Raw genomic sequence first — 24,452 nt, forward strand, 5'->3', positions numbered from 1 at the left:
CTCAGCGCTCTCTTGGTGAGGTAGTTTGAGCACACCAGCAACCTGCCAGGGGACGCCCCTGGAACATGTCCCTAGGTGTTCACTGGTCCAAGAAGCAACTCTGAATGGTGAGAGTTCCCTCCTGGGTGCTGGCCTGGGCCTGACCTTGGCAGTGGGGGGGCCTGGAGCACGGCCTGCTGACTGCACTGGTGGGCGTGGCCCTGCTGCTCCTGGGCTGCAGCAGCACCTTCCCCGCAGGTCAGAGCATTCCTTTCCGGAAGGACGGGAGCCCTCTCCCTGGTAGGGCAGGTCCTCTGGCTGCTGCGAGGCATTTACTTGTGCCAACCTACAGTCTCTCTTCCCTTGTGGGCACATACCCAACACTTTGTGTCTGTCTGGATGGGTGGGTGGTCACTTCTAAGCCTGTCCTGAGGCTTTGGCCGTGGGGCTGCCAACATACTTGCCCGTGGGCCCTTAGTGGGAAGAGTCCTGGGCCCAGAGACTGTGCCTGTCAGGGGAGCTGAGGAAGCGTCTGGAGGCAGGAGAGCATGCATGGTTGCAGAACTGCCTTCAGAAGTCTAATCTGGTCTGAATTGTTGGCTGTGTAGACCAAACTCAATAAGGAACTGGCCAAGACCGGATTTTCCAACTGTATTTTCATTCTAAGGTCTGCACAGTAGACTGGCCTCAGACTGGCCACCTCGGGCAGGGCAGCCCCATTCCACTCTTTGCTGTTAGATGTGATCTACTAGGAGCACATGGTAGCGGCCACAGGACTGAGTGTGCCTGGCTGGGAGGTGAAATGAGAGGGTTATTGCTCTGGGTTTGAATCCATCTAAAGTGCCCTTAACTCTGTTGAGCCTGTTGGCCGGTCCTCCCCTCTGGATGTCCCCAGAGGTATTGGGAAGCTTTCAGCCTGCTCTGTCTTAAGGCTTTACACCACCTCCACGGCGGGCCAAGTCTTAGGCTGGCATTACTCAGGAATAAAAGCCAGGGGGTCAGGAGGTCAGCCCTGCCCTGTCGGCTGCCAGGGGAGAAGCAGGAAGCCTTGGGCCCGTGCTCTGGGTAGCTGAGGGCATGGAGGTACCTGCTGTTCTGGAACTTTCTTGGTCCACATACCCTATGATGTCAGCACAGCCCGGGGACCAGTGCCAGGGAGGGGCTTCCTCCGGGCAGTGTCGTGTGCAGAGGAACTCTAACTGCAACTTGGTTCTGAAACGAGAGGTCTGTGTGAAAAGCAAGATAAAAAGAGGAGATGGAAGGGAGCAATGCTCAAAAGATCCTGTACAGGATTTTCATTTTACTTATGAGCCATATCTGCCAAGTGCCCGGCTCTGTGCTGAGGGTGCGTGGAACCTATAACACCACCTTTGAGACACCCTGAGACCTCAACATACGTCATCTAGTTTGTACCTCAAAGAGAGAGCAACTACTGCCAGTGGGGGAAACTGAGGCATGGTGGTCAACGAACAGATGAGGGCATAATCGTAACCAAGACTCCCGCTGCCCACGGTGGCCCCACTGGGATGCTGGTGCTCCGGGAACAGGGCTTGGCAGAATCAGACCTGGGACGTGGCATGGGGGTGGGGGTGAAAGGCAGGTCATGGAGCACCCAAGAGGCAGGGTCTGCAAACGAGCTTATGTGCCTTTGGTCACCAGCTGGTGAACTGATCTATAGGAGTAAAGAAATGTCAGTGATCACGTCTTGGTTTCTATGTCTGATGTTTATATATTCCCAAGGGAGATTTTTTCACGTATGGCCAAAAATAGATCAAAGGAGGATAGTCATAGCGGGTGGGGGAGTGTCTGAATTCAGAAACACGTTGCTTAATACTGCTCTAGCTGTGGGTTCAGGGGAGCCCCATGATAATGACAATGGTGAGAGCGGTAGCTACCGTTTGCTAAGCACCTACTATGCGTCAGGCACCTGACTCAGTGCTCTACATACATGACCTCATAGCCAAGTTGGCAGATGGGCATTTTAACACACACACACACACACACACACACACACAAAGGGAATAATGTGGATCTTTTGCTGGTATTCACAGGTGTTGGTTTCTGTCTATCTCTTCCTTTGACAACTGGCATTGTTTAGCGGGTGCCTTTGCTGGGCTGTCAGAGGGCCATCTGGCCCCGGCCTGGTCCTTCTGTCACAGACTTCCCTCCAGCTTCACACACCACTAGAACCTGGCCCAGCAGGAGCCTGGCCACGCCCACAATGTGGGGGCTGCCGGCCCTGTGCCTTCCGCCTTCTACCTGGAGGGGAGGATCCCAAGGGCCCCTGAGTTCATGGCCATGTTTATTTGGAGTAAAACACGAGGGAACAAACCAAGGAACAGGGGCAAAAACCAATAAATTCCGAAGTTATAAATTTTTAAAGAGACAGTCAGAACCTGTTCAGTTACAAGCTCTTTCATCTCCACTGGTGCTCTTTCCGGTGTTGGGCCCTGGAGACATCGGACGGGGCCGAGGGCAGCCAGCAGGCCTGCGGAGACCTCTTCAGGAGTTGGCCTCTCTGGGGATCGACAGAACTTGCAGCGATCCCCGAGCCTGCTCAGTGTGGATGACGTGATTAGGACGTGTTGCGTGAGAGCGGGTGGCCACAAAGACGGGGGAGGCGGGAGGCTATGGGGACACAGTGGCTACAACTGCAGTGGTGGCTTTGGGTGCACCAGAGAGACAGTGGGGGTGGGGCGTAACACAGGATGTACTCGGGGCCAGCTGGTCCTTCTTGCGTTTGCTAGACGGCATGATCCCCAGACAGTGGGAAGAGTGACGATAAGAATATATCTCAAGTGACGGTAAGAATATATCACAAGTCGTTCTCCCCTGAACGAGTTAGGGACAAGGACCTCTTAGAGAACGGGGTGTCGGCGCACAACTGTACAAGGACAGGAGGGTTGTAAACAGGGGCCGCTGCTGGGCCAACCTCAGGCTCTGTGGACTTTCTCTCAGGTCCCCCCCTTCACCCACTGAGTCTCCACACGGTCACCCTTCATCGCCCTCACTCCTTCTCTTTCACAGTGACCAGGTCGCCCCGTACGGAGACTCTGTCTGCGGATGTGGAGCGCCGCCGCCCGCCCGCGTAGTCCTCGGGCCCCGGCCCTGCGCTGGGAACGGTCAGGACGACTGCATCAGGCCGGTGAGGCGCTTGCCCGCCAGCGACTTTCCCTGCAGAGACAGGTGACAGAGAGGCACGCACAGGTGCATGCACACACACACACACACACACACACACACACACGGGACAGAGACAGAGAGCCAGATAGGTGAATTAATTGTTGCACAAGCCATGGAGGCCAAACAACTTAGCGAACCGACCCCTTTGATCTCTGGGTTTGGGAGCCTGAGCTGCAGACATCTGGAACAACCAGGAGTCTGGGGCAGGTGAGGGAGGGAGGGTACGCTGCTGGTATTCTTCTGGGGGGTGTGAGAATTTTACTTACCCCAAACCAGGCATTTCAACTCTTAAGTAGAGCATCTCTTAATGCCTGTGGGCTATCCCTGAACTTGATTTTATTCAAGCAAGGAAGGAAAAGGTGGATTGGGGAGTAGCAAGATCAAGGAGGGTGGACTGACCCAAACAGATGCAGGCTAGGGGCCTGGGTGGTTAGAAACTAATGAATGAATGTGTAGTTGTGAGAATGCAGAAGTCCTAGGCACCCTGTCTGAAGTACCGGTGAGACACACAGCCTCTGGGTCCTCTTGATGACCCAGTTCTGGACAATGAAAATGGTATTTGCTGCGGGCGGCTCAGAGAACAGGTGAACAGGGGCCCTCGTGGGCCCAGACCGCGTGTTTTTGTCGTCTCCTAGATCCTCGGCTCCCTCTCTGCAGGACTGAGGGCCTCCACACCAGGAATTCTACACGCCCCTCCCTTAAAATCTTTGTCGCAGTTCTTCCTGCAAAGCAAGAAAATGAACTGGACTGGGAGGCCTGGTGCATGAGGCACAGAAGGCCTGGGAGAGGCCAGTTGTTCACATGCCTGGGAGGAGGTGATGGTGTCCACATCCCGCTACCCTCTTCAGAAATCCATGGCATCGGACAGGGGCCTGGAGGAGAGAGTGGCTGGACCCCAGCCGATAGATCATGGTGTCTGAGAGAGCACCTGGAGCCCGGCCTGTTATTGACAGGGAGTTGGTGACACCATCGCCATCCATGAAGGGCAGCGCACAGTGGCTCCTCAGACTGAGCGACCCCGTTTGCAGGGGCCAGACGTTCCTCCTGTTCATTTCCAAGCGGGGCGGGTGGGGGCTGTGAGAGCTCAGCGCTTTACTGGGCTTGGCTGCGTGGAAGCTGGATGTAATTAAAAAAATTGATCAGGCTTGTGAAGCCTGGTGGGGTACTCAATAAACCTGCTGATTGATGAATTGATGGATAATGGGCATAGCTAACAAACGAACAACATGGGCTGTGACTTTGCTGGATGCAGCACCGTGTGTCGTCTGGCTGAGGGCTCGGTGGAGGGGCGTGGCCGCCTGACTTTGAGGATTGTGATGGCGTGGATGGGAGCTCGTCCAGGACAGGAACCGCTCTCAGGAGCTACTGGGAAGTCTGCATCGACCTCCTCCTGCTCTCTCTCTCCTTCCTTTCGCCAGCCTGACTTTCTTTCACTCCTCATTTTCACTAGTGAGACAGACTTTTCATTTTTTTTCTTCCCATCTTAAAATACACTCACACACACAATCTCCCCATCATTCATATGAGGCTAACGATTTTTAAAAATCAGATAAAAAAAAATCCTAGAGGGATACAGCGGCAGTCTTTGCACACCACTAAGAGCAGGGTGGCTGCTCCCCTGTGTAGAGCGGGTCGGGTGCAACACCAGCTCTCAGAAGGCAGAGGCTGACCGTCCGAGGCTCCCTCCGGCCCTGGATGCTACGGCACACTCAGCCGGCTCTCCTTGACTGCCCTTTCTTGGATGGAGCTCCAGGCATTTGTCATTTAGTTGGTTCACCTGGGATTGTGCCTTCTCAAAGCAGGCCTGAAGGCAGAGAGCATGGTTTTGTGTGCGTGTGAGTGGTCCTCTCTGGGGAAATATGGGGCTGATGAGTCTAGGGACCCCATGGCTCAAGAGCTGGAACAACCTTCTCCACCCCGTTGACTGGTGTCCAGCCCTGCTCATATGAAAGGCACCTAGGAATTTTTCTCTCCTCTTGGTGCTTCTCATCACTGCGGTACCCGTGTACTAAATACCAGCTCCCCTTCCCCCTCACTTCCATCCCTCCTCCACCCGGGCCACAGATTACACATTATGTCCCCAAATACATATGTTCCAGTTTTGTCACACACAGAGCATTTGGGGCTCTGATTTAACTAGTAAGTGTGAACAACAACAACAAAAAATCACTAAAGCTCTGCATACTAGTCTGTCCAATGGTATGTTAAAAGCCCAGAGACAAAGGAAGGTGAGGTCTGCCAGGCATCCAGACCCTCATTACAGCTTCTTCCTCATTAGTGAGGTCATTTTGGCTGGAGAGGGGGCTGTGGGCTGAGGGAGGTTGGAGACTCTATTTCTGGAGGGTTGTGTGACTGTCTATTTGTTTTAGCTGAATTTGACCCTGAAGACCCCCATCCTCCATAACTCCCATTTCTATAGAGTGGGCTGGGCTTGGAGGCTCTAATTAATCTCTTCCTGCCTAAATCCTGGAGCTAGCATCACTGCTATGACTCCAAGGACCTGTGGCCAGCCCATCAATCCTGTCCCTCCCCTTCCCCTCCGCTGCTTCTATTTCTCCAGCCTTCAGAGGCAGGGGGTGCAGATGGCCAGCCTAGAGAACACGCCCTGAGATTGTTCCAACCTCTCAGCAATCCAGGTGGTGCTCTACGGCATTCTCTCTCCCTTTCCCCACTTCTGCACTCATGCATTTATCGAATGCCAGTTCCTGCTAGAGGAGGTCGTGAGGGTGAGGGTTGGCTTTGGGGGAGGGGGCGGGGAGGTGAGCACAGCTCAGCCCAGCTGCAATCTGTCTTCTGTGCAGTGACCTCCCGGGTGAGGCTGGAAGGTGGTTACTCATGCAGGACGCAAGCAGAGCTAGATGCCTGGCCTCGGGCTTTGGGGAAGAAATCCTGCAATCACTCTGGCTCAGCAGCTGCCTCCCTTCTGAAGAACCGATATTCCTGTAGTTCCCGGGGATCAAAGTGAAATCTGACAGCAGAGGCTACCTGTGTTCCGAGAGGAGCTGCCCCAAGGCCTGTGCAGCGAGGGGCTTGCTGGGAGCTCCCGAGCTACCTGCTCAGCCCAGAGAGAGAGAACTCCTACCCACGCCCTCTAAAGCTCTTTCTTCTCCTCTTCGCCTCCGTCCCTGCCTCCAGTTTGGGTGATTGTGTAGGAAATGGTCAGGAAGGGAGGAGTAGTTTTGCCTCTGCCTGCCATCTAGCATAGTTACAGGGAGAGCCTGTTTTTTCAGGGTCTGAATGTGTGATGTTCCTCAGTGCCGGTCAGTTGGGAACAGATCATGGTGCCAGGAAACTGCAGCCAGCTCAGCCTGAGGCCTTGGCATAGCTGAGCGAAGCAGCTGAAGGTGGTGGGAAATGCTATTAGCAGGCAGCCTTTGTCCAAGTGAAAAAATATACAGTGATTGAGGACTGAGCTGCAGAAGGTGCATTCCAGAGACATCAAAGCTTTGCATACAGACAAAGCGCTTTTCACCTTCAAGACCTTGGGCAAAGTTTAATCCATTGGAATTTGGGATCCTTCGGTTTCATGTGCTGGGCTCGCAAACACCCACACGTTCCATTCCCACCCTGGCTAATCATTTTAGCTCTGTGGCCATCTTGACGGCTAGAAGCCTGGAAGAAGGTGGTTATGGTATCCTTTGTTTTTAAAAGAAAAGGCACAAAAGGAATAAGCTTCCTTTTGGGCAGTGCTTTAAGGAAAATTAACATGCTGATTGACATGCTGTGGCTCTGGGCATTGCACCTGCAGATACTAATCAACAAGCATGCACTATCCGGTTCCCAAGACCTGTCACTACTTACCTGGAAGACTGATGCTAAACTCTTTGGCTGGGACAAGGGCTGTGTGGCTCAGTGAGTAGCCCTGAGGTCAGATGGTATATTAGGGGCAGCAAAGCCAAGCACTATGGGCGTAAGCAGGACCCTTTACAATGCTAAGGGGAGGGGGCTAAGACATCTGAGCTGCTGATGGGTCTATCTTTGCTGATTTGCCCAGATGACTTAGGACCAAAGTTACGGCTCTCGGGTCCATCAAGTCTAAATCTACGCCACTATGGGGATAGAACTTGACTGCTGCTGCTTCTGGGGGAGAGGATGAAACTGACAGGATTGGGGCATGAGAGAACTTTCCAGGGTGATGGGGTATAGGTTACACTGGTTCATACATTTGTCAAACTCATTGACCCATACATTTCAGATGTGTTCCTTTTGCTATACGTAGTTTCATCTCAAAAGAAATAAATTAGAAAAAAAAATCCTAGTTATCACATTTCGCTTTGAAAGTCTTCACTCCTTACTTTTTCAGTCGCTGTCCCAGTAGCCTTTTAGCTAAATTCAGTGCTCTCCCTTCAGGATAGGAGGAGCCCGGGTCCTCCTGTTAGGGGGTCTAGAATTTGCAACGGAATGCATTGGGAACACTATTTCTAGTCTCCATTGATTTCCACTGATCACCCTGTTGTGACACACAGGCATTTTCATCCTTGCTAATGAAAAATGGTGTTTTGCTGAAGATGACTCGCCAAGTGACTTCAGCAGATGAGAAGTGGGAGGCCCCAGAGATGAGCTGTCCTCCCAAGGAGACTGAAGGTCATTGAGGAGTAGATGACGCTCAAGTTTATAAATGATGAGCAGATGTGGAATCACAGCCCTGGGGGAATGTGCTGAGAAGAGAAGTCAGGAGCCTATGAGCCAAGTGGAGAGGTAAGGGCACTGACTTGGGTTTGGCAGGAGGGAGAGAAGCCAGGGACCCGCCTAACTTCATCAGGGGACTTCCCTGGAGGTTGGTGCCCCTGGGGCCCCTTCTCTACTGAGCAAAGCAAAAGAAATAATTTCAAAGGAGAGCATAATGGACTTCTGTGGCGGCTCCTTTCTCAATAATGTTTAAAATTGGGGAGAGTGCCACTTGCTCGGGATAGTTTAGAGGTCTGAGGGACGCTGGCAGGGATGGTAGAAAAATCCATACTTAATATTGAATAGTTTCAAAAAACTTTCAACTCTTGATCTCTTGTCACCCTCTATTAGACTTTGTGAGGCAGGGCGGGCTGATGAAATGGGAAAACCAGGTGATGAGACAAGCCAACGATCGCAGGCTGCTGACCCTCAGTGCAGCTGGCCCAGAGCAGCACGGGGCGCTGGTGCGGCTGTGTCCGCTTTCTCACTCTCCAACAGTGAGGGGCAGGAGCCTAGTGGCCAGGTCCATTCCCGGGGTCTATGTTACTTGCCAAGCTTTCTGATCTGTATGCTGAGCTAAATGGCATTTTATTTGCTTTAAAAATATTCTCTATTAGACTTTTAAAAAGTAAGATACCACAAACATAAAATAACACCCAAATTAAAAAAAAAATCAAGAGATAGGTGAAAATTAAATTAATAAAATAGGTTCATAGGCTAAAGAATTAATATACATTCATGAACATTTAAACCTGTTAAAAAATAAAGACTATGATTAAAATAAAAACAATGGATTCTTCTGCAACAACCAACCCATCTTATCTATAGTATTATGTGGTAAACAACCAAGTTTTGCCACATAAACAAACAGGTTTTTCCATTCTGTGGAATCTGCCGGCTGTCACGTCTTCTGAAAGCAATTCTCACATGATGTCCCTGGGACCACAGCGGGTTCAGACACCTTGCTCTAGCCTGTATTGTCAACTATCAGTGCTTTTCATTTTTCCTTTCATTTTTTTTTAATTTAGAAAAGGTGAGTTGCCAGCCCTTCTATCTGAACTAAATTTGAAAGGACCAGCCTATCCCCTCATCTCCCCAGGACTGTCCCTTTGAATTCTTTTATTCCCGCCCAGTGGGGTGGCATCAACATCTCATGTACACTCCCTTCTCAAGTGTCCTCCTCTTCAACTCACCCAAACCTTGGTAGTGGCAGGGTGGGGATGGTCCCTGTACAGAGACACAGGTGAGCTGCCAAGGACAAGCTGCTAACAGTCACCAGTGATTGAACATTAAGCAGCTATTGTGTGCCAAGCACACTAGACATGTCACCGACACTTGTGTTAATGTCCACACCACCCTTGCCACTTAGGTATTACATTATCCCCACTGGACAGACGAGGACACAGGCTCAAATAGAGCCTGAGCTGCTTGCCTGAGAGCATACAGCTGGTCAGTGGCAGAGTAGAGCGGGCTGGCCTTCATGACCCCTGTACCTTCTGCTTTGCACTTGACCATCGCTCTAAAAAAAAGCAGGCAGATGGCAACGCTCAGGGACTAAGAACTCCTCCATGTCCACCCACACCACACCAGTGATGGCTGCCGAACAGGCCAGGTAAAGCCGCCACTTGTGTTTGTGGCCCTGTGTTATTGGTGCCAATGCCTCTGGGATCCCCATAGCAACCGTTCCGGGGAGGAGAGAGGCAGGTGTGATGTTTACCTTTCTAAAAGGGGCTGGCAGAGCTGCCTTACTCCAACTAGAACCAAGTGCCTAAACTGGGGTGTCTCAGCCAGGCTGGGGAAGCCCTCCCTGGCTGTTGTTTCCAGCATCTCCGACTCCTGTCTCCCACCATCCTCATCACTCACAGGGCTCTCTGCAAAGGCTGGCCTCTGCCTGTTAGTTTTGGTGAGTGGCGGGAGACCTTCCTTCCTGGTCTCCAGCAGTGTAGGGACAAATCTGGAACCCGGCAGGCATGCCAGGAGTGACAAAGCCTCAGCAGCTGTGCCCCACTCTGGTGGCACAGTGCCCAGCACAGACACCCCGGCCTCTGTTCCAAGTCACGCACTCCCACTTTCCTGTTGCTGTTTCTCATTGTGCAGGAGAAATGCCCCCTTTTTACTACCGGATCTCTCGCATCCCCTTCCTCTAGTTCCGACTGAACAATGCTGGTGCTCTTTCTACGCTCCGCCTGCAGGAAGTCCAAGTCGGACTCAGGGGTGGAGCGGAGGCGGGCAATTGCTCACAGGTCCCTCAGCAGCGTGCCTTCTGGTAGCTGTGCAGTGCCTGCTTCTTCCTCTCCTCCTCCTCCCTAAATCTACTTTGGCATCTCATTTCTGGTTCATTCTAAATTAGGCAAGGTCAAAAGATGCAAAGGAAGAGAGTCATGGTTGTGTTGCTATTGGCAACAACTTGATGCTACATTTTTCCAACTAAGAAGTTCAAATGACCCCTGACTATGGCTACCGGGGTGAGTGGCACAGTAGTTCAGAGGACAAGACAGCAGGAGAAATCACTTGCTTGGCAGTGTGTGATTCTCCCAAGGACTCTAAATCCACCCTCCTTTGGTAAGTAAGCACTTCTCATCCACAAACATATTCACCCAAACATATCCATTGGGGGGGAGGGTCCTTGGTTAAGCCAGCTGCCACGGCAGAGATTTGAAGTTACAGGCGGTCAACGTGCTGACCACCCCCCACCACCCAGAAGCATAATCTTTCCACGAGTGTCCATCTCCATTGGGACACATATGCAAAGAGAGCCGGCTCCTTTCTCTTTCCTCCCTACCACCGGGAATGCAGTTTGGCGGGCATTTACCAGACATGTATTTCTAACCTGGAAAAGTGCAGCAGGTCAAGTGGCATTTTTGAAGAGATCTCTGGATAGAAACTTGGGTTGATGGAATTCCTAGCCATGGAGAACCTTCCTACTTCCCTACAGATCCTTTTCATGTGTTGCTGCAATGCTTTTGGTCCCTGTGGGACAGTGGGTGGGTGGTTGCCCAGCCTTCTTCCCTATGAAGGGGCAGGCAGAGCTGCTTACTTCCATTAGAACCAACTATACAGAGTGTGAGATTGCCGAGTTTCCCATGGGCTTTGGCTGTGGGCCACGGAGGAAGGGTTATGGGAGCTGTGTCTGCCGTGGAAGCTGGATCTGGGAGACGAAGCCTGAGGATGCTGCTGTCGGATTGAAAAGCATCTTCAAAGGATGTGGGCCTTTCTGCTAGGGGTCCAGGAGAAGTGAGTTAAAGGACCAAGACCTAAAAACGTTATTGGTAACACTGTCTTTGGGGCAAGGGATTCGGTGTCATCGCTGGACCCTTCAGCTTCTTGTTTCTTAAAAAGAAAATACTATGGGTGCAAACAAATGGGCAGGAAAAATGTGGACACCAAAAAATGGGTGCCGCCGACTGCCCATGGAGCGAGGGTGTGAAACAAGAGTGGTGGGTGGAGACGAGGCCACGGACTAACAGATCCATCTCTTCAGATTCCTGGAGCACCTTCTGTGCAGAAGGATCCCAGAGGAGGTTAGAGAGTGCGGGCGCCGGGGTCACTCACCCACTGCTGGAAGGAAGCCGCCTCGCGGGTGAAATGCAGCGGCCATTCTGACTCTGCGCCAGCAGCACTAGGCAATTGTGTTTTTAGGAAGGGAAGCGAAGAATAACTTATCCAGCTGAAACCATGAAGACCTGTGGCTTTAGGGGAGCCCCTGCCCAGACACGCACACAGCTGCAGCGGGCATGCAATCCATGCACACAGGACATGCAGGTCTGCAGCGTATGTTATACACATACCATACACTGAACACGAGGCGTCCATCAGGCAGGTAGCGCAGGCATCCAGGAGGACAGCTGTGCACACTCCCATGTGTACGTGTGCACCAGAGCCACTCACATAAGCATCTCATGCAAGGTGCAGAAGCAACCCATGTGATTGGCAGTAGAAGCTCTAGTATCTGGCTCCTAAGATGCCAATCTTTGACAAACACTGCAAACTGAAAGCATTTACCTTAAGATACATATATAAAACCTGAATTCTCTCCAGGAAAGAGCCATTAGTGTCAGTGGAAATGACCTCCCAGCTTCTGTTTCTGTCAATACTACAAGCAGTAGGAGCGTGCACCCCAGGGGTCTGGTTTACTGGGATTTCCAAGCATCCCCTGTCACCTGCTCCTGACTCCTCCAACAGCCCCACCTTGTAGTTCATAATTAAAAAACAAACAAACAAACAAACAAACAAACCCAGAAGCCTTTGTCTATCTGGCAGATGGAGCAAGTGGGCTTGGTGAGGCCATGTTGCTCAGGGTGGCCCCAGGCTGACAGAGGGCTGGAGGGGACGGTCCCGGGGAGTGAGGCTTCTGCTGTGCTGAGTGCTGCATCTGGAGAACTGGGTTCTATGCTCCTGTCACGGGGAGACCTATTCCTGATCTGTATCTGGAAGCAGGAGAACTGGGTTCTATGCTCCTATCACGGGGAGACCTATTCCTGATCTGTATCTGGAAGCAGGAGAACTGGGTTCTGTGCTCCTATCACGGGGAGACCTATTCCTGATCTGTATCTGGAAGCAGGAGAACTGGGTTCTGTGCTCCTATCACGGGGAGACCTATTCCTGATCTGTATCTGGAAGCAGGAGAACTGGGTTCTGTGCTCTTATCACGGGGAGACCTATTCCTGATCTGTATCAGGAAGCAGGGGGGGTGTCTTGGGGTCCTGCACCTCAACAGGGGGGCAAATGCCTGATCCTGCATGCAACTTTCAGGTGGCCTCTCCACCTCCTGCCACCACACAGGGGAGGCCCCCACAGCTGCCAGGAAGTGCTTAGGGGACCTGGGAAATTGACCACAGGGCAGATGCTGGCTTGTTGGGCACCACAGTCCCTCCATTCCCAGGGACAACAGAGAAACTGGCTCTCTGGATCAACTTTAAAAATAAACCCACAATAATAACTGGTATTTGGCGAGTCGTTCATTGAGCTGGTCACTGTAATAAATAAATGTGCTTTGCACACATTGTCATAGATGAGAGATACCCACCCACCCATCCTGAACTACATGATACCTACCTTGCAGAATATTCTTGGAAATCAAATAAGGTCATAAGAGCTAAGCATGGGCTACAGATAATCATAAGAATGAAAATAATAATACAAAAAAACTATGCTTGAGCACACACACTACAAACACTGTGCTAGGCACCTTGTGTATATTTTCCCACTTAATCATTTACTCTTCTCTCTCCTTCACAGAGGAGGAAACTGAGCTGCCCAAGTCACCCAGCTAAGTGGTGAGGCTGGAGCAGAGGCAAAGTACCTCTCAGGCCAAGCCCAGCATGAATGCAGACAAAACAACCATCTCCAAGAAATAAAAGCCAACGAACTGCCACTCGGGGTGGTAGGCTTTGTTATACCCATCAGGCAAGTGAGTAACTGCTGGGGTCTTACTACAATGTGAGGTGGAGAAACAGGATTCAACCAGGGCTGCCCATCTCTAACTCAGCCCACCTGTCTGTATGCTGGTGGGTGCAAAAGGGGCGTTGTTTTCAGTGGGCAAAGCCAGAGGGTCATCTTCAGTAGGGACTGAGAATACAGTTGGGGGAAACATTGCTGCCAGGTTTTTGACAATATTTAGCCCCGGCTGGTTGGTGGTGCTCAGTCACACCCCACATGGCTGGTGACTGACAGATTCAGGAGAGTCTGGAAGGCTCAGGGCAGGCAGCCATGAAGGGCCAATCGGAGCCGCTGCCAGGGCAAGATGCACTCGCTGTGGTCCTGGGCAGGATGGGGAAGAAGAGGGCCCTGCCACCAAACCTGAGCAAAGCAGCTGAAGGGCAGTTTGGGGTCTCTGGTGGCCACCCCCCCACACACCTGCACCCCTTCCTGGAGATCTTCTGATAATGCCCTGTAGATCTAGAAACAACTCAGGAAAGCTATGATTGAGAGCTGGCAAATGATGAGCTCTGCAGCTGTCATTACAAAGGAAACCTCCACCCAGCCTATGACCGCTGGGTGGTTATCACTCACAAATGCTAATGACCGACTCTTTCACATATTTAGAATTATGGTTGCCCTGGTACGGAAACTTCCCGCATCCTCTAGGAGAGAGAACCATCAGAATTTCCCGCTGGTTTTGCTGCACATTACAAGGTTGGGTTGTGTTTTTTATTGGCTGCTCCATCTCCATTTCTCAACTTAATCTGCAATGATGGAAAGGCCAGGCCCTCGATCTTCGCTCAATGGTCCATCTTTCCCCATTAGGCATGGGGGTTCAGATGCACCCTGCTCTCAGTGTAAATAAGAAAGGCAAGGGGAAGGGGCAAAGGGCTCTCCAACTCTATGAAAAAGTAGGGGTGTCCCCTGGATCCCCACATCTCTCTCCCTTACTTCTTAGATCCAGGCACCAATCCTTTCCTGACAGTTTTAAAGGATGTTTGAGAGAATACAGTAACAATTAACTCTGAGTTTTCTTTATTATTTTTTTTTAAATTTTTTAGAGATTTTATTTATTTGAGAGAGGAGAGAGAGAGAGAGAGAGAGAGAGAGAGAAGGAGAAACAAGAGAGGAGGAGCAGGAAGCATCAACTCCCATATGTGCCTTGACCTGGCAAGCCCAGGGTTTTGAACCAGCGACCTCAGCTTTCCAGATTGGTGCTTTATCCATGGCGCCACCACAGGTCAGGCCAAGTTTTCTTTAGCTTTAAAATATGTCTTACTAAAACTTTACTGACATTATCTGGATTACCATGTTTAATGAAAGACCTCAAAGAATTTGAAAGCAAAAGATGAGGAGAGGAAAAAAGCCAAAAGCTATAATCACCGTTATTATACAACCCCATGATGAGCTGAGACAGCCCTGGTGAGGCCTGGGAGAGGGGAGAGAGTGTCTTTTGAATCGGGTTGGTCCTCAGGACTGCTGGGAAGAACGTGTGACCTGAGAGCCCTTCCCTTCCCCTGAGTTGGGTTGAAGAAGAGTCGCTAAGTCAGGACCCAGGAGAAGGGACCCAGGGAGGGCAGTGTCCCCTTGGTCTAAGGCTTTGGGGGTATGTTCTGCTCCTTGCCAGCCAGAGATGCTTTTGGTGGCAACGTGCCCACTTGAAATCTGCAACTGGCTTTATCACCTTTTCTGCTTTCAACAAAACACCTTTTCCGGATGGGAGTAACGACAGGCCACGCCTTCTCCTACGCAGAGCCATGGCGCCTGCGCCCACGCCCACCCAGCGGTGCTCAGACTGCGCCACAGCCGGGCAGTCTCCCTGTGCCAGCAGGCACTGTGTCCTCTGCTCACTGACCTCCATTCAGGCATTCGGGGGGGGGGGAGAGCCCTGTTGTCCTGATCTCAGCTGCAGCAGCAGCAGCAGTTGGCTTAAAAAAAAAAAACACCCCGAAACTAAAACCCTCAAACAGGCAAGGATGAGATGTGGAGGGCAGTAATTCCACTCCTGGACAGCCTCCCTTTGCTTTGTGTTTTGTCCCCTGGATTTTCACCCTCGAGGCAGTGTCTCATCTGACTTTAGGATCCCTCCCCTCCAGTCTCAGCAAACTTTCTCCTTAGGATCCAGTCTACTTTCCCAGGGCTTGTTTATAAACCAGAGAATAAAATGTGGGAGGATCCATTCAATGGAGGTTGACTGCCTTGGAGGATCCCAGCTGGAAGAGATGATGGAACCCCGTGCAGAGCCCTGCTCTACAACATCCTTGGCCCTTCAGCTCCTGAGCATTTCCAGGGAGCTCGCTGTCCCTCGGGGTGACATAGCCCACTGTTGGGAAGCTGCTACTGTTAGACTACGCTTCAGTAGAGTGACCCTTCCCATATCTTCTCCCCTTTTGTTCTAGCTTTGTCTGGAATAATCCAGAAATGCTTGCTCACTCTGGAAGACAAACAAGTATATCTCACGATGGCTACAGAGTCTCCTTAGGGGCTAGACTTGATCTGCTTCACTCTCTGATGCCCCAGTTACTCCTTCTGAACTTCCTCTTGATTGTGGAAGTTCCTGATAGAGTGTGGAGGCTTAGAACCAAGACTCAGTGTGGTCTAGAGCAGAGAAACCTTTGTTTCTCACGCACTCATAAACTAATTACTAAAGAAAAAGGGGCCCTGACCTCTTCTCCCTTAGTACTAATTTATTTGTGCCATGAGATGAAAATGGTTGTATTTAGTCAGGGGCACTGACCTTAGTAATTAGTGTGTGTTTGTGCCATGAAAAAAAAAAAAAGGTTGAAAATCACTGGTCTAGAGCGACACAGGAAGCCGTGAAATGCTTCTCTGTTTTTTGACCATGTCATGTTTGTCATCGAAGCTTAAAGTTGTTTTTAAAAAACGAAATGCATCCTGCTTTTGCTTATATTAAGCTTGTAGTCAACTACAACCCGAGAATGTTTTTTTAACTTGAATTTCAGTGAAGAATTCACATGTCATCCTATAGTCGTGAGACTGAATTACTATTTTTTTAAACATAAATTTTATCTAGTTAAGTTTTATCTAGTTGTTTTTGACCCATCATTCCACCTCAAGGAGATACTTTTCAAATATAATTTCATTATCTATGAAATGAGCAATGCCTTCTAGGTTGGAGTCTTTGACTAGGAGGGTATGTTTGTCTCTACATCCGAGTCGTCAGAAAGCATGTTGGACAGGACAGGGCTGTGGCTGAACCCTGGTGGCCACAACCAGGAATGGTCTTTCCCACTGGCATAGACCTATGGATGTGCCCTCTTACCAGCCATTGAGACACTGTTGGATGTATTGCTTCACCTAATTACAGGCAAACATAGAGGGACTAAAGGTGAGGGGGAGAGGGGCAGAAATGGACTGTATTTTCAACCTTATTGCACTAATATCAGGTCACAAATAACTATTTTCTGAAGCAGAGGATGAAGGTATGATCACTATCCTTCTATAATAACCCAGGCTGGTGGGAGGGGTGGAAAGTTCCTGCCAAATATTACACCAACAAAGCCCATTCCTGTTTGGGGCTGTGGTACCATTACTCAGGCCAAAATAATCTGACTGTGCCTAGGGGCCGTGGAAGAGCCACTGCGACGGACTCGGATCCAATCGTGTCCCCTGCCAGTCCCTGTGAGGCAGGCTGCGGGCAAGCTGTGTGCGTGTGCGCCGGGCAGGAAGCTATTTCGAGAGGTGACCTGCAGCCCTTCGCCGTAACAGAGCCTTCCTCCCAGCCCCCACTCGGGAAAGACGTCCTTCTAGAAGGAGCTCTCACTTTAGAAGTGGCTTAGGGGGTTGTGGGATTTCAGCCCGTGTCCCCTACACTGCTGGGGTGGCCAACAGCACCTGTCTGCCTTCCCGTCCATAAGGAACTGCTGAACTGACAGCCAAGGGTCTTTCCCTCCTTGGCCTTTGGGTAACATCACCAACCTGAAAATCCTACTGCTCTGAGCTCCTCTCATTGTCCCATTCACCATTCCGCTTCATGGCAACATTTTAACAGACTGTTCCTACGTACAGATTTGTATCCTGTCCTCCTCCCAGAATGCCATGCTTCCCAAACTCAATTACAACCAAAGATACTCATTTGCTGCTTTAAAAAGGGGAAGATTAGGCCCTGGCCGGTTGGCTCAGTGGTAGAGCGTCGGCCTGGCGTGCAGGAGTCCCAGGTTCAATTCCCGGCCAGGGCACACAGGAGAAGTGCCCATCTGCCTCTCCACCCTCCCCCTCTCCTTCCTCTCTGTCTCTCTCTTCCCTTCCCGCAGCCAAGGCTCCACTGGAGCAAAGTTTCCCTGGGCGCTGAGGATGGCTCAGAGGCCTCTGCCTCAGGCACTAGAATGGCTCTGATTGCGGCAGAGCATCGCCCCCTGGTGGGCAGAGCATCACTCCCTGGTGGGCATGCCGGGTAGATCCCGGTCGGGTGCATGCGGGAATCTGTCTGACTGCCTCCCCGTTTCCAACCTCAGAAAAATACAAAAAAAAAAAAAAAAAAAAAGGCGGGGGGGGGGGGAAGATTCTGAGTTTTCATCAGGAGCTCATTTTAGAAGGAATGGCATGGTGGTCTCCCTTCTAAGTCTTTGCAGTCCTTAGACCTTGGGCTCTGTGACTTCTAACTCTCCAGTTTGGACACAGGCAGAGTTGGGTCTCTCCTCCCTCACCTTGACTTTGGCAGCTGTGTCCCTTTCCTAGGTTCCTGCTGTTTCAAAGCCTCATGCCTGGCGGTTTCTCTGTCCTGCCCCTTGGGTGGTGCCATTGTCCCCTGGCAGGACGGGGAGGCTTCCGTCCTCTGTGGAAGTGGGCGTCCTTTTCCCCGAGTGGTCTGCCCTTCCCGCTGTTTATCCTGCCGAGAGCCCTGGAGTCACCTTCACTCTCTGTCTTCTCACTGGACAGATGGGAGCCCGGAGCTGTCAGAAGTCTGACTAGTCGAGTGACAGGGAACAGGCTGAAATCCCACAACCCCCTAAGCCACTTCTAAAGTGAGAGCTCCTTCTAGAAGGATGTCTTTCCTGAGTGGGGGCTGGGAGGAAGGCTCTGTTATGGCAAAGGGCTGCAGGTCACCTCCCGAAATAGCTTCCTGCCTGGCGCACACGCACACAGCTTGCCCCCAGCCTGCCTTGCAGAGACTGGCAGGGGACGCGATTTGGATCCGAGTCAGTGGCTGTAAACACACAGCTGTGCCTTTCTGCCTCAGAGGACCTTGGTTTTCACATGACCGCTCAGCACACGGGGGTCTGGGGGGGGGGGGCAGAGGGGGCCTGGGCAGGGGGAGAGGAGGCAGGGGGCAGCCCTGCAGAGCCTTGCTCACCCTGAGTGTCCCTGTGGGTGGGGGGGCTGAGTCACCTCTGTGTTTTTTTTTTCTCTAAGTGGCACTCCATGGGGAGCACGCCTTTGACTGCTTTTGGTTGACAGGCTGAACCATCAACTGCAACAGCTGGCGAGGGGGGAGGGAGGGGTGGTCCTTTCCCCCCAAAAGTGGCAGGGCCTAGGGCTGAGTTACTAAAAAATGACAATCACTGTCCCTTTCTGATGAACGAAAACTTCACCCCCCCCCCCCCCCAGCTGCGGAAGAACCTCCATCCCCGCCATGTTGGATCGTGCCCTCCCTTTGTCTTCTCCACATCCCTCCAGCCAAGCTGATTCGCTTGTCGTATGTTTCCTCGTTTGTTTACAAAAAACAGACATTTTCAGTTACAAACCTATGATGTTAAATATGCTTTCTCAAACTTTACTTGGAGCCAAGATGGAGAGAGGGAGAGCCCAGAGGAGACTTAACCTAACTGACTGTAGCCAGGACTGCACAGGCTGGCTAACCTCTTTTTGCCCAGTTCTAAGACAGGACAGGGACAAGCTGGCCCAGAGTTCTCCAGGGAACCAGGCAGTGTGGCGACAGGTGAGTGGCAAGGTGATGCTGAGGTCCCCGAGGGCTCGCATTTCGTTCCTTCCTATGCCCCACAATGCACCGCGATGCGGCCGCACCCACACCTCAACCCCCGCCTCCCGACGCACCAGACTGGCTGTCCATCCCAGGAGGGAGGGGACTGCAGAACTGGCAACGGTGCCCTCCTGGGCTCACAGTGTGTGAGGGAGCCCTGAGCAGTGCACTGGTGGGGCGAGCCTGTGCCTTAGGCAGCCTGAGACACCCTTAGTTCTGGTGCTTTATCCTCAAATGCCCTGGCTGAGGGCTGTTCTAGCCATGGCTTACTTCCTGGCCTCAGAGGCTGGTGGGCACTTCCTGGGCAGGAAGGCAGCTCCTCTTTCATTCTGAGAATGATTAATTAGCACAGCTCAGAAAATGGAGGATGGAGAGAAACACAGATGTATAGACATAACCAGCTGGAAAAGTCCAAGCCATTGTACAAAGGAGAAAACCAGTGCTCAGAGTGAGCTAGTGATTTGCCTGAGGCCACACAGCTAGTAGGTTAAGGCTGGAAATAGGAGCCACCCTGTATGAGGACCGCCAAGGAGATGGAGAGAGCCCCAGGAGAAGTCCTCGCTGCCCCAACAAGGAAGACTTTCATGCTTCCCCTCACAAATACTGCTGTGGAAGTCCACTTCTATATCACCAGGCAGGCTGGGGGGTCACTGCTGGACCTCAGGTCTCTCATATGGGAGACCCTGGTGGTCTAGTCAGTGGCCCAGTGGTCCCAAAGGGGCACAAGGACTATTTGCAATCAAAACCAACCCTGCATAAAGATTTTTAGCCAATCGTCCCTTGCTGAGGGCTGGAAAGTATGTTTTTTCAACTGAAGTTGAAGCCCTCTGGAGGCTTTGCTGGGTCTAGGTATTTGAGAACTCATTCCAACAGAGTGCATGGCTGTTCCCTGTGCTTGGCTGAGGGGGCGGGGTCAGCAATGTCCTCCATCCTCCGGGAGGGAGCTGCTAATGACAGCTTGGCTGAACACCCTGGGTGTCTGCCCTCTGCCTCACCTGCCAGGAGCCTCAGTCATCCGCTTCTGGTTCAGCACCTGGGCTTAGAGTGGAGGCTTCTCACAGAGCTAGCTGGAAGGGCATGTGTGGGGTGAGCTGCTGGCTTTTTAGCTCTCATTAGCTCTTCCTAGGCTTTTAGCTGGGGAGAGAGGAACGGGAGAGGGCGAGTAGGAGGGGGAGGGGGAGGGGTGACAGCTGCCTCCCAGAGCTTCCTGGTCGCTGTCTGACTGGCCGCTGCGTTCCTTGGCAGGCAGGACAGAATGCCTGTCACAGAGATGCCACTTGACACATGCCAAGCCCCCCTCAGCCCCCGGCCCTTGCTGTTTCAATTCCAAGGAACACCTCGACAAAGCTCAACTGTGCTGTTGTGTTAGGAGGGGATGAGCACACCTGGTCCCTGTCCTCATTTCCGCTCTTCCCTGTGGCCTCTATATTGCTGGCTCGGACACCAGCATCCCCGGTTCCCGTCTTTGGAACCCAAACCTACACTGATGAGGCTCTCGAGGGAGCAGTCAAGGATTCAGTTGAGCTCCCAGGCAAAGGTGTCCTGGGAGGCTAATGCCAGCATCACCTGGAGCTGCCACTTCTCCTGACTTAAGCGCCATCACTCTGTGGACCTGAACACAAGAGCAGGGGACTTTCTCTAGCCTGTCCTTCCCAGGTTCCAGTTCTCATTGGCTGACACTACCCCAAAAAGGACAATCTAATTATTGCTGTTGAGTCTTAGCTAAAGGCCCTTTGCTTACTCTGCCTTCTCCCATGCCCCCCCCCCCCCCCCACACACACACACAGCAGAGTCAGCTCCTGGTGCGGCCCTCCTCCCTTGGTGGTAGACCAGAAATAATGAGCATGCGTAAGAGAGAATAGGGAAGGGCGAGCCTTGCAGCTCTGGCCACCCTCACACCCTCACCTGTCAACTGCAAAGTCAGGAAGACGACAGGGAACGGCAGCTTGGTCTTTAGTTTGAGAACCTTCCTCCTCCCCCAGTCAGCAATGCCTGGGACTTCCCCACAAAGAACCCGAAGAGGAGATGGCAGGTGATGGAAAGGGAACCCACAACGATAAGCCAGATGTTTCCTGCTGTGGCTTCACGTTTTACAGCCACCGGGAAAGGAAGCTTCCCAGCAGATAGGGCCAGGGAGAGACGGGCTCCATGCATTTGACCAGAGGCCATGCATGTTGGAGGCCCCCTTTGAGAAGCTGCTATGTGTTACAGCTCTTCCTGAGACTGGGGTTCCTCAGACCAGGACCACCACATACAGTGGGGTGAGTCATTCACCGCACAAGGGCAGCTGAGGGTCGTGTAGGAGCTGAAATCCAGCCTGTGCTTTGTTTGGCCAGCTGTGCTTGTGTGGAGCTGGGCCTATCAGAGGGAGTCCTGTTTTCTGCTTTTGATAAAAGTACAATAGGGGCTAGTTGTGCCATGCTGTAACTGTCCGTTATGTCTGGTTCTGAACCTGGGCCTTCCTGTCAAATAAGCGGGACTTTATGCGAGTGTGGTGGCTCCTGGCTGCCGAACTACACAATGTTTGGCACAGCAGATCCTTAGGCATTTGCTTTCTATGTTCAAGTTCTGGGGACTCAGGGAAACTTCTACCAGAAAGAGAAGCTCACATGGCACTACCTCTTTTGGGGGGTTGCCAGGCCTCTTCTGCACCCAAACAAGCATGACCCTAGCCACTTCCATGAACTTCAGGATCTCGCATAAGGAGGGGGCATCTGTCATCTTGAACAAGTAACTCCTCCACTTATGATACACCTAAGATTTGGAAGGAATAATTTGCTTTCTCCCAATGTTTCTCCTGACCAAGGCATGGGGGGAATTTTGGGTTCAGATTTAGTCTTATAAGCTAGCTAACTGAGCTAACCAACCACCTAGATCAATATTTCTTACCAACAATTAGTCCTAAATAGCAGCTGAACTCACATCCTTGATCCGCAAGCTGCCCGGCTTCACGCCTTCATTTTTCCATTGTTAGCCCCCTGACGTGGGTGGTCTTTTCATATGTCTTTCCCAGCACCATGAGAATGCTATTGAACTAGACTTTTATTGAGTTTTATAGTTCACAGCAGGCAGCAGATGAAATATTCGTGTAGACCTTTTATAGAAATCAAGCTCTTTATGCATATCATATCTAGAAAAATGGCTATCCAATTGCAAGACATATTGGTTGGTTAATTCCATTTGATTAGAACCCTGAGCTGTTGAGACCCAATTCTCGGGATCCAGCCTCACATGCCCTGAGAGTTGCCATTGTTCTACAGTCATGGGTTCTTCCCTCAGACTCAGTCCCTTGTGGGGATGTGGAGTTGTCCCAAGAGCACAAGGAGCAGAGGTGGGTGAGTGCAAGTCCGTCTCCATTTCCACCACTGGAACTGGAACATCAGAATGCACCGCCCACTAGAATCTTCATAAAAGAACAGCAGGAAATTCAGGGTATTATTTTTTTGAAGTTTGGGTCTTTCATCACATAGATACTAAGAATTCCAAGAGCTCAGGAGATTCTCCTCCCTCAGCTGGCCTGAAACCACCTCTGTAAATTCTCTCATGGGCACACTCCAGACACGGGGAAGGTGTCTGCTGCTGTCTCATTCCAAACGCTTTGTTAACAGACCTTGGAGAACCACTGAAGCAACACCGCTTCTGGGAAGAAGGGACATCAATAAATGCTCTTCACAGTTTCATCAAGATCATTCTTGCCTTTCCTGATACCCACTTCTCATGCACTGCACAGCCTGGAGATGGTTTAATGTCTTGTCTGAGAACCAGTCTCCTTCTCTCACACCCTTGGCTCAGGGGGTCAGCTGGAAGGGCCTCCACGGGCCCTTTGTACTGACAGCCTAAGTTGCCTCACAGTACATGCTGGGCTTGTTGACAAAATTTCTAAAAATCTTTTATCCACACATCTAGGCCTCAAAAGACAGAAGAATGGGTTCCTACCACTCTATCAGACCACCAGGAGTGGAGGGACTTCTATAGGCCTCGCCTTTTGATGACATTGGCACCTTCTTGGGGTGGGCAGCCACATGGCCATGGCAAACTAGTCATGAAGACAGACAGGGGACCGGCAGGGCTTAGATTCTGCAAGTCCTGGCTTCTCATGAGGGAAGACCAAGGAAGAGAAAAAGTGAGCACCCACATATTGTCATTGCCACCTACTAGGGCCACTAGGATGTTTACAGGTAGCGAGTTCAAAGTGATGTTTAAATTCGGTTAAAGTGCATCTAGCTATGGTAGGTAAACAACTAGGTTGCTTTCAACCCAGAATGCTTAGATTTTTATGTTCAAAGGATGAAATAAAGATACTAATCACACAGTAGTCAGGTTTTACGGGGACTTTCCTCTTCAACAGAGTGGGAAAAAGGCAAGTTGACATGAGCGGGCTTCTACCCTTAGGAAGAGAAGTGTGGCCAGTTCAATTTGTGGGATTCCTGCTCTCCGGCCGCCATGTTGTTGGTTCCTTCTACTTTGAAATGAACAGTGCCGTCTGGGGACCGTGAACTCAGTGGAGATGGGTCTGTGCTGTGCTGTAGACCAGAGTACAGAATTTCTGCCGGGCACCAGGGGGGAGGACCTATTCATTCAGCCCTCTCATCTGTCACCATGGGGTCTCCTATGTGCCACTCGGCTGGTCTCCACCCCATACAAACTGCGGGTGCATGGGGTAAGGCCAGTTCCCTACAGGGACAGTGAACCTGTAGCCCACCTTGACGCCTGAAGGCTTTGTCCCCAGGAGCACAGGGCCAGCACCAGGACCTGTTTCTCCCTCCACCCCGGGGCATCCTGCCCTCCTCTCCCTGTGACACTATGCAAATGAGGCTCACGAGGGCGGTAACTCATGCAGAGGCCACTAACACACACCAGCTAGACCACATCGCCACAACCCATGCAGCACGGCCACCTCCTGCACACGCCAAAGCCGCCTACGCAGCCGCAGCAGCCGCCCACGACCCGCTCCCGCGTGACTGCCGCAGATCACAGAGGGAAATTTGGAATTTCTTTTTCTTTCTTTTTTTTTTTTTAGATGAGCTACGGTGCTGAGCCAATTTATTTTATGAGACAGTTCGGTGGCCTTCTCCCCGGGCTGCTGCAGAAGATGCACAAACCGCGCAGCCCCCAGGGCAGCGGGTCCGTCCTCTGAGCCCCGCACAGAAGGTCAAGGCGCAGCTCGAGGCTGGGCGGCCGTGTGTGCACCTTCTGCAGAGGGGGCCGCTCGGTCTTTTGCAAATCCATCTCTAGAAGTGAAGCTGCAGACACTTGCAAA

The 24,452-nt window shown here is 51.6% G+C and overlaps 1 protein-coding gene across 10 annotated transcripts in view; it reads right to left on the reverse strand.

Moving 5' to 3' along the window:
- Positions 1-647: 647 nt before the first annotated feature.
- Positions 648-24,452, reverse strand: part of RGS6 (regulator of G protein signaling 6) — a 547,187-nt gene continuing 523,382 nt past the window's right edge. For 4 of the 10 annotated variants that reach the window (XM_066275020.1, XM_066275021.1, XM_066275022.1 and 1 more), the window contains 2 exons: positions 11,383-11,449; positions 648-3,153 (listed from right to left, as the gene is read on the reverse strand). In XM_066275020.1, coding sequence (XP_066131117.1) covers positions 2,987-3,153; positions 11,383-11,449 — 234 coding nt within the window. In that variant the 3' untranslated portion in view covers positions 648-2,986. Of the gene's footprint in view, positions 3,154-11,382; positions 11,450-24,209; positions 24,445-24,452 lie in introns of those variants that run through there. The other 6 variants (XM_066275026.1, XM_066275023.1, XM_066275028.1 and 3 more) reach the window with 4 other exon arrangements.

Source organism: Saccopteryx bilineata, chromosome 4, assembly GCF_036850765.1.
Source record: "Saccopteryx bilineata isolate mSacBil1 chromosome 4, mSacBil1_pri_phased_curated, whole genome shotgun sequence".
NCBI classification, from domain to species: domain Eukaryota; kingdom Metazoa; phylum Chordata; class Mammalia; order Chiroptera; family Emballonuridae; genus Saccopteryx; species Saccopteryx bilineata.